General features: G+C 34.6%; 1 protein-coding gene across 1 annotated transcript; it reads right to left on the reverse strand.

Moving 5' to 3' along the window:
* Positions 1–980: 980 nt before the first annotated feature.
* Positions 981–9,775, reverse strand: utp4 (UTP4 small subunit processome component). The gene is made up of 17 exons (XM_051870959.1): positions 9,610–9,775; positions 9,123–9,295; positions 8,785–8,973; positions 8,213–8,297; positions 8,026–8,115; positions 7,700–7,911; positions 7,163–7,334; positions 6,987–7,078; positions 6,798–6,894; positions 5,467–5,531; positions 5,129–5,251; positions 4,783–4,939; positions 3,434–3,540; positions 2,036–2,131; positions 1,758–1,943; positions 1,325–1,435; positions 981–1,227 (listed from the first exon to the last, which is right to left on the reverse strand). The coding sequence occupies exons 2-17, from the start codon at positions 9,279–9,281 to the stop codon at positions 1,111–1,113; spliced, it is 2,058 nt and encodes a 685-aa protein (XP_051726919.1). The 5' UTR covers positions 9,282–9,295; positions 9,610–9,775; the 3' UTR covers positions 981–1,110.
* Positions 9,776–10,947: the final 1,172 nt, after the last annotated feature.

A 10,947-nucleotide genomic window follows, 5' to 3' on the forward strand; every position in this document is an offset into this window, starting at 1 on the left:
ACTCAATCCAAAATTGCGATTCGAAAAAAAAAAAAAAAAAAAAAAAAAATATATATATATATATATATATATATATATATATATATTTTATAATAAAACAATTATAACTAAAACTTGTATTACAAAAAAAAAAAAAAAAAGCCAGACCGACCAGACCGAGATCAAATGATAACAAATAGTGCCTATATTTGGCATACATATTAAATAATTGCAACATAAATAAAAATAAATTATTAAAGTTTATATATATCCCTTATAACCTGTTCTAATTTGCCTACATTAGTCCACATGCCATTATATTCTTTGAAATACCTTAAAGTAACTTATACAATAATTAAAGGGATATTCACCCAAAAATCAAAATTCTGTCATCGTTTACTCACCCTCAAGTAGTTCCAAACCTGTATGAATTTCTTTGTTCTGCTGAACACAAAGAAGGATATTAGGAAAAATGTCAGTAACCAAACAGATCTCACCTCCCATTTAATACCATAGTAGGGAAAATAAATACTATGGTAGTCAATGGGGGACGACGTCTGTTCGGTTCCTGACATTCTTCCAAATATCTTCCTTTGTGTTCAAGAGAACAAATAATTTCATACATTTTTGGGTGAACTATTCCTTTAAGGTAATGTGGTATTACCATAATTTTGAAAGTGGTTAAATGAATGAAGTGCCTAAGATACATGTAAAAATGGAGATGTCACAATGTCAGTATTATTTTAATAATTTTTATATTCTATTATAGTACATATTTTAGTACTTCAACTACTAATCTAATTTATATAAATCAGTGACATCAACTTAAACCTCTTTCAGTTTAGTTGCTAAGGCAAAACATCTAATTTTTATCTATTTATATTTTATTTCAGCTTTATTTCAATTACAGAAAACAATTGTAATAGTTTGTTACTAATAACAACATTGATACCTGAAGATGTCAAACTTAACCTTTCTAGACAAAAGACAAACACAGAATGTACAGTAAATATTTCTTTTTAATACTGTCTCAGCAGTTTTTCCAATGGGGGAACAGGGAAAAAAATATTAGCAGTCTGTTAATAAAACACTTCCTCACTGAGGCCAGACACATACAGGAGGGGTTTATTCTTAAGTGGCAAATTTCTTTTGTTTGATGGGTGCGGGCAACTGAGTGGTGATGTCCTCTAGAGGGCGCTCAACCACCACCAGAGACTGATCTGACATCAGCTCAACACACAAGATATCCTAAAAGAGAGAAAGAGAATCAAAAGCAATGAATTTTCCATCCAAAATTTCAGGAAAAGGAAAAGAAAAAACAAACAAACATGTAGCTCACACGCACCTTGAAGGTCTTGCAGACTTTGAAAGCATGGCTGTGAGATCTCCTCTGTTCCTTTGGGAGGCTCTTCAGAGTCAGCTGATTGTAGAATTGTGTTTTACCATCAGGCAGTGGCTAGAAAAGACACACACAGTTTTGTAAAATCATTAGAAATGTGAGGCTCACAACCATAAAAAATTACATTTTTTACATGACGACAATAGCTAAATCAACTTGAGATCAAATGAAAATTCTTAAAATATAATTAGATAAAAATATCCAAATAGAAAAGGAAAATAAAAATAAAAATGTTTAGTGAAAAGTTTCAAAATAATACCACTTGGTTTGATATTTTGTCAAACCAAAATTTAACAATTTTAGACATTAATTTTAAGCGTGGCAAATGCTTTCTGAAGCCACTAAATGTAATGACAGAGCATGCCTAAGTCAGTCTCACCAGGCTTTGGTCAATGATGCAGAGCATGTACGCATCATGCAGGATGACATGGGAAGGATTTTGGGGATTAAACATCACACTGAGGCACGGTGTGTCTCTTCCCAGCCAGATATAATGAAGGCCCTTTCTCTGCACCGATCTGCTCCAATCCGTGTATTGTTTCTGTTCTATGGAAAACTCAAACATCTGTGGTGAACAAAATCAAAAATACATTCAAAACCACACCAAGTCACACATAAGCAATTCAATGGAGGTTGCCATAAAAGCTCACTAATTACCTGTTGATCTGCATGCATCATGAACAGACAGTTTGTTGTTGGGTGGATGGCCATTGCGCTGACAGCAGAACTGTATATAGGAACTGTGCAATGAGGCTGAAACACATGAGGTCATCGTTAACCATCCATCTTCTGTCAAATATATCTATAGGTCAAGTCACCTTTATACAATACAGATTGTTTTAAAGCAGCTTTAGAGTGATAAACAGGAAAATAATGATTCAATGCTGCAAACAGAATTCAATAGTTTCAAGGCATGTGATTGGCTGTTTGCTACTGATGTCACTTTCATGAGCATGCTCTCCATAAACTCCAGATCAAAGCCCGAGTTGACAGAGAAAGCTGATGATCAGCGCCACGGTACCAACGAAGTCTGACTGGATTGGTTTGGTCAACTCAAAACTAATCCCGTAACCCTACGTTTGTTCAACTGCCATCATGGTACAAGCCCCAGTTCAATTCTGATAATGTCAATAATATTGCCGAATATTAAGTGTCCCCAAATAAGCAAGCCAAAAGGTGTGTATACAAACACTGTGGTCATAAACAGTATTGGGGGTAACGAATTACAGGTAAAGAGAGTTATGTAATCATGAATCAGTATGATACTTTTTCCAAGTAACTAGAAAATTAACGCATTACTTTTAAAATTAAAACAAAATATCAGAGTTACTTTTTCAAACAAATAACGCAAGTTACTTTTTCCCATTTACTGAATGACACTTCTCTCGTCTCCATGTGGAGAGGAATCGGGAGTACGGTGCAGAGGTGTTGTGTGCACTTGTGTAAACATGATGGTTATTGTAGTTCTAGACTAAATGTGAGGCTTCCGCATTCCTCAAAATAAATAAAAACAGTGAAATGCAAACTCAATATTACACAAACCCGGAATAATTAAATATTTTAAACAAAACAAATAATGTATTAACCAATGTCTTTGCTGCTTTAATGACCTTTAATGATCAAATTCAACCATACTAAGCAAAAATAACTTTAGATAAACATCACATTTGTGTTTCATTTTTGTGTTTTTATTTCTGAAGTATTAGTGTTAAACTTTATTCTCCTGTTGCCTATTCTTCTGCAATATAGAATGGCAGCACAGCTGAAAGGTTTGTTTTAGCTGCGCCCTCTACTGTACAAGCGTGAATTTGCATTTGCATTTCCTTCAGCCTGAGGCTTATCATTTCACTTTTGGAGTGAAAGTGTCTTTACATTTACCAAAAACAGGACTTTTTTTGTTATTATAAAACAAACAAGCAAGCACAGCCCAGGTGAGAAATGTAACGTAATGAATTACTTTTCATAACGCAATTAGTTACTTTTTTAGGGAGTAAACAATATTATAACGCATTACTTTTAAAAGTAACTTTCCCCAACACTGGTCACAAAACACACCTTCTGTGTATGCAGGTTGTAGACGTGAACCTCGTGGTCACTGTTCGCAGAAGCCAACCATTTGCCATCTTCGCTGGCTGCTAATAAGTGAATGGCCTGATGGGAACCTGGAAGAGAAGGATAATTTTGTTGCATATACACTTCCATTCAAAAGTTTGGAGTCAGAAAAAAAAAAAAAAAAAAAAAAGTTTTTTTAAAATAAGTCTCTTATGCTCACCAAGGCTGCATTTAGTCGATCAAAAATAATAGTAAAACAGTAATATTGTGAAATATTATAATTTAAGAAAACTTTTTTTTTATCTTAATATATTTTAAAATGTAATTTATTCCTGCCAAGGCAAAGCTGAATTTTCAGCAGCCATGACTCCAGTCTTCACTGTCACATGATCCTTCAGAAATCATTTTAATATGCTGATTTAATGCTCAAGAAACATTTCTTATTATCATAAATGTTAAAAACAGTTGTGTTGCTCAAAGGATTAGTCCACTTTCAAATAAAAATTTCCTGATAATTTACTCACCCCCATGTCATCCAAGATGTCCATGTCCGTCTTTCTTCAGTCGAAAAGAAATTAAGATTTTTGATGAAAACATTCCATTAGAATTCCAGCAGTGTAGACGCTGCTAAGTGTATTACTGCCCTCCACAGGTCAAAGTTTGAACTAAATTGTCATATACAATAAGCTAGTACAAGTATATAACAATTAGTTCAAACTTTGACCTGTGGAGGGCAGTAATACACTTAGCAGCGTCTACACTGCCGGAATTCTATTAGAGAAGAACAAGAGGGCTAGTTCAAGATGAGCGATCAAAATATATAATTTTTAATTTTTTTAAAATGACAGATCGTTTCGCTAGATAAGACCCTTATTCCTCGTCTGGTATCGTTTAAAGCCCTTTGAAGCTGCAATGAAACTGTAATTTTGTCCTTCAACCGTTTGGGACCAATTGAAGTCCACTATAAGGAGAATAATCCTGGAATGTTTTCATCAAAAACCTTAATTCTTTTTGACTGAAGAAAGAAGGACATGGACATCTTGGATGACATGGGGGTGAGTAAATTATCAGGAAATTTTTATTTGAAAGTGGACTAATCCTTTAATATTTTTGTGGAAATATATATATATATATTTTTTTTCAGGATTCTTTGATGAATAAAAAGTTATATATTTGATATACATTTGAGCATATATTAAGCATATATTTGAAACCAAATTTTTTTGTAACACTATAAATGTCTTTACTGTCACTTTTTTTTTAATCAAATTAATGCATTCATTTTTGAATCTGTGAATCTTTTGAATTCATTTTCACAGCAGCCTAAAGATAAAACCATATAGTCCTCTCACCTGACTTGGGTTTAAGGGTGCCCACAAACTTGCAACCTGATTGGCTGAGTGAGACCAAGTGCACTGATGACTGTGTGGAGGCGGAAAACAAATGGGAGGAGTCTGAGGAGAAGCAAAGCTGACTGGCTGAGCTGAGTACCTTTGGAATTTTGGATATCTGAAAGAAGGAAAAAACAAACAAACAAAAAAACAAAACAATGTCAGTCTACTATTTAATCAGTTTTCATGGGACTTTTATCTGAGGCCATCAGACTTTTCAAAATTCAAGGAGAATCTATGAATTTCTTTACCATGCTTCAAAGCTATGTAATTTGTTTTCATGCAGTTCTGTGGAAATCTACAGTACCTTTGTGATGCTGACATTGTTATTGTCGCAGTGTAGCCTGTAGAGCCGTAAACTGCTGGTTGTGGAGTATGCAATCCATTCTCCACAGGGAGACACGGCACTGCAGCGGATGTGATCCTCTCCCTGCAGATAAACATCACAGCTCAATCACTTCATTCATTTCAGCGGCACTACGGATGTCACAAGTCTCAACACATACTGGATAGAGTTATAAAGAGGACTACTCAATATGGATATTTTGAGAAATCATTTTAATCAATTGTAATGTTTTAAAAAAAAAATATTCACGTCATGCTTTAAAGAAAAATTAACATTGATTTTCAAAGCAAGAATGGTACCTTCACTTTCAAATGAAGCAGTTTCTCTGGTTTTCTTTTTACAAGTAAGCTGCTTCCTGGTAGGCCTGAAAACAAAAGACCGATAAATAATAACATCAAGGAAAAATGTACATTATATGCCAAAGTCAACTAGAAATTATTTCATACACTATCAGTCAAAAGCCTGGAGACACTCAACTAAACTGGTTTCTCATTTTTATAAACATCTTTTCATGTAAAGGATTAACACCATGTCTACACTGGACGCGATCGGCGCAACGTGACGCATTAAAAGACAACAGAACCCATTATAATCCGTGATACTGTCTACACTGGATGCAGCGCGACAAATTCCCAACAGCAATGGATTCCCCGTTCTATTTCTGACGTAGTCCAAGTGCCTAGCAACGGTCATCTTGTCACGTTCAGTGTAGACAGCTTTTAGCTGTTGTGGCGCGGTGCAGCACCTCATGAGAGAATGAGCTTTACGCAAAGGGTGGCTTACTTTAAAGCAGCTAAAATTTCAATCAAAAATCTACTTTAGCTTGATAATAATATTTTCTTAGAGCTGCTGTAAAGCCAAAACAATCTCTGTCAATTAATTTTCCTATTATCACTGTGAAGCTGCTTTGAAACAATCTTTATTGTGAAAAGCACTATATAAATGAAGATGACTTAACTAAAATTTATGATTTTTTTATTTGTTAAACATTACAGTCACTACTCACACTACCGTTCGAAGGTTTGGTGTTGGTATAATTTTATTTAATGTTTTTGAATAAAGTCTCTTATGCGCACCAAGGCTGCGTTTATTCGATCAAATTACAGTAAAAACAGTAAAGTGAAATAGTATTACAATTTAATTTTTTTCCAACTTTAATATGTTTTAAAATGTAATTTATTCCTGTGATGGTAAAGCTGAATTTTCAGCATCATTACTCCAGTCATCAGTGTCACATGATTCTTCAGAAGTCATTCTAATATGCTGATTTGGTGCACAAATGTTGAAAACAGTTGTGCTACTTAATATTTTTGTGAAAGCTTTGATGAATAGAAGGTTACTTTTTTACTTTTACTTCAAAATTACTTTCGGCATTTATTTGAAATGGAAAACGTTTGTAACATTATAAATGTTTTAACTGTCACTTTTTAATCAATGCATCCTTCCTTGTTGAATAAAAATATTCATTTCTTTCCAATTTTTTTTTTTGCAACATTTCTATTTGTGCCGCTTCATAGCTTTAGATGACTTTACTACATTCTAAAATGTGGGAAACAGTAATTGTAAAGAATGATTAGGTGTGTCCAAACTTCTAACTGATATTGAGGATCACACTGAATATCATCTTCACCTTGTTCTTCACTCTCTCCTAGTCTCCAGAGCTCCAGATGACCAGGATACTGGAAAAGCATCAGGCCTGACTTTCTTGCACAGGACACCAGACTCCTCTGCAATGAAAAAGTGCAGAACAAGACCCTGCTATTAAAAATCTATTACAAACAAGTCTTCTAAGTGCAAGACACAAGTTCACAATACTCACATGTGGAAAGTTAATCTTCCGCAAGGCAGAGGCCCATGACTTCACTTCAATCTTGTCTAATAATGGTCTCACGACCAGCTGTGTGTCCATACCTGAGACGACAAAATACTTCAGTCATATGATGGATTGAGTGATGAAGACAGCTCTGTTTGAATCATCTAAGAAAAAAAACTCACCTCCTGAAACCACAGCTGTTGTAATCTCTGCCACAGCTCTGACATCATGAGTGTGGTTCCTAAATGTTCTGGTTCTGACCCATTCTTTGTCATCCTTTTCCAGAACCATAGAGATGAACTGGAATTGTACCACAAATCCTTCTGATGTCCCGGCCACAAGGCTGTCCTCATTCTGTCATTCAAGAGGGTACAATAAGACTTTTTCCTATCTGTTTTATTGTTGTATGTTGTGTAATCTATTATGTACACTACAATTCAAAAGGTTGGGGTCAGTAATATATTTAACAACACAACTGTTTTCAACATTGATAATAACATGGAATGTTTCTTGAGCACCAAATCAGAAAATTAGAATGATTACTGAAGGATTTTTATTGTAGTAGAATTTCACAATATTACTGTTTTTACTGTATTTTTAATCAAATAAATGCAGCTCTAGTGAGAATAAGAGACTTCTAAAAAAATATTTTACAAGCTAGTCTTTAAAGTCAAATGTGACGCTACCATTTGCACGCAAATTTGCAGCAATCTTCTCACCTGAGAGACTGATAAAGCCAGCACGTCACATTTTGTGACATTATGGCTTTTGATTAGTGTACCAGTGTGATCGTTCCACATTTTGACCATTCCCACAGAGTCTCCACTGATGATGGTCCCATCCGAGAGGTAGACCACACTCCACACCATGCACTCCTTACTGCGGGATGTCCCGACCCCTCTGTCAGCCAGCATCCTGTGTATAGAGTGGCCTAAAAAAACAAAAAACAATTGACACACTTGATTACATTAAAGTTCTCCAGTTCATGTACTCATTCTACAAGACTGCAATAAGATGTTTTGGAAGAAAGACAAATTCTGTTTACCTGTCTCCACATTAAAAACCTGGATCCTATCCATCATTCCAGCTGCTATTTTAGATCCTGATGGGTGCCAGGACAGAGAGATGATGCGGCCTATGGAATAAGGTTGTCAGATGATCAGACATTTAGTATTTTTAATACGGTAACCATTAATGCATCTGAAACTCTCAAACAAGACCAATAATCTCACCTTTCTGCCTGTCCAGATTTCTCTCAAACTGTATTTTGTCTTCATTCACCTCAAACAATTTCACAGTTCCGTCTTCACAACCAACCTACAAACATTAAAAACAAAATCTGAACTAACTTTTTTTTTATTATATATATAAAATGTCATGCTTTATCTTTCTTTAAAGTCACTATGAAATTAAATTGACAATTCTGATTTTTTTATGAAATATTGCAGTATTTGTTGTAAATGATTTCTCTTTCATGTGCCTGCGTAATCTTTAATCAAAATAACTTCCCCTCCCTCCTGCACCGACATCTCTTCTCTGATGATGCGTTTACCGGCACGAGGGCGGGACAACCTGTCATTCACATGACATCACAGCAATAGCAAACCACAATCATCCAATCAATTCCAGAGAAGCCATTTCACTCAGATATATGTCATAATAGGGAAGATTATCACAACTCCCACTTCATGCTGACTTTGAAATAAATGGCCTTTGTTTTGATAACAAAATTAATTAATACAATGGCATTCATACATGAAGTGTGGGTGACTTCTACACATTGTACTAAGGAAAGTAAACCTACCGCTAAGTGTGTTCCTTGTTGATTGCCTGTAATAGTCCAGATTGGCCCTCCATAAGCTTCAATGGTGTATTTCACTCTCTGGTTTGTCAGGTCATACTCAGTTATTTCACCATTTAGACCAGCACTGAAAAGACGCTCACCAACCCAGGACAGGCCTTCAATCCCACACTGCTCTCTGCCAGGGATGATCTGTGGACATAGGAAACATAATTAAACATCTTTAACACAGTCTGCTGATCAAAAACCTTTTTATCAAAATAGCTCTGGTACCCAAACCTAAGAAAGTGATGTCTATGATCACTGATTTGAAAAACATGACAAAGCTTTACTTAACGTACCTTTTCTTGGAAATATCTGTCTGAACAGTGGAATATCTCCACTGTTCCGTCCATCCTCGCCACTGCCATCCTTTCATTATGCTGGTTGAAAGCCAGGGCTCTGATTCCCGACGGCATGTAATCAAAGAACCGAACCCGGTGAACTTTAAACTCCCCCATCGCTGATCTGAGACCTATGGACATAATAAGAACGTTGTAATTTTTTGTCATAGAGTCTGAAATTTTGATCAAGTACCTCGTTTATGATAATTTGCTAAAGTTATCATAAACGAGGAGCCTATTTATATAACTGCAAATGTAACTTGTTTAAATATCAAAATTTCCAACTTTATTTGAAAATTTGTCCAACTATATCACGTTCTTGCTTGTTTCTGAAACTGTCTTTCTGAAGTAGGTTAACATACTTATTTACGCGACACAGCCTTAATGCCGCATGACCCGAGAAGAAAAGAATACAAGTACAAAATGACTCTCTCTCTTTTCTTACCCTCTTTTCGTATGTATTTTTCTCTCGTTCAGATTTTTCCCACTCAGAAGTACCGCACACGTTGAGCTGCAAGATCCACCACGTTGGTTACTCTTGACCCGGAACAGAAGCCCTGTCTACAAAAACTAATTTCAGAATAAAGGTCCCGATCGAAACAACATGAAGATTAAACAAATTATTAGGCCTATAATACATGTTGTTTCGATATTATTTAAACGCAATGTCAGTTAATTCTAAAATAACAATATAATTACATAAATTAGATTATCAGAGTTACAGCTTAGCTTTAAAATATTTATTATATAATCTGATTTATATTCAAGAGAGCTTTCATTACAAGAAACATTAACATTACACTCTTTCATTCACTTTAAAATATTAAACATTATACAAACAAGTATAAACCATTTATAAAGCAGTAAAAAAGAAAGAAAAAAGAGAAATATAACTACAAAAATAAATAAATAAATAAATAAATAAAATAACTAAAATAAAATATATAAAGAAAAGGTGCCAAAGGAGGACGGGAGATGATGATATAAAAATATGGTTACACAAATATAGCTTCACAAACTTTTGTGGTCTTTATAGCTTTCTTAGTCTCTTATACTGTCTATGTACAACAGGGATGGACAACTCCAGTCCTGGAGGGCCACTGTCCTGCAGTTTTAGCTCAATCCCCAATCAAATATATCTGAAAAACCCTAAAAGGATTGTTAAAAAATTGCAGGCACACTAGGATTTCGCAAGATGTAACTGTAATATTTCACAGTAAATTACATTATCCCTTCACATTTTTAACTGTGATATTTCACAATATAATATCGTATTCAGAATTTTACTGTGAAAATAATGCAGGCGAGGCAATTACAGGTAACGTTAACTACTGTGAATTTGTCTTTTGTGTCATCTCTCTCGTCTCCTCCGTGGTCTCATCGGACGGATTCAGCGGTAAGTGTTGAAATGTCAAATTTTGTCAATTAAATGATTGTTTGTTTGTTCGTTTGTTTGTTTTTTATATGATAGTGCATGCAATTTAAAAGTATTAACCAAATAGGCTAACGTTAGTGTATGAAGTTTTTTCCTAACAAAATTAAAATGAAAATTCAAATGCTTAAGATCAAATAATAAATCAAACTCTCAAACGGCTGCTCAAATGATAAATCAAATGCTCAAATTATTAAATAATAAACCAAACTCTCGTACGGCTGCTCAAATGATAAATCAAATGCAATTTCATTTCCTCATTCGGGGAAGCATGAACTGTATCAAAAATCAAATTAAAACTAATTTGTATTTGATTTTTAATTTTCATTATCAACCCAGTATAAACCTGTC

This window comes from Ctenopharyngodon idella, chromosome 18, assembly GCF_019924925.1.
Source record: "Ctenopharyngodon idella isolate HZGC_01 chromosome 18, HZGC01, whole genome shotgun sequence".
Taxonomy (NCBI): Eukaryota; Metazoa; Chordata; class Actinopteri; order Cypriniformes; family Xenocyprididae; genus Ctenopharyngodon; species Ctenopharyngodon idella.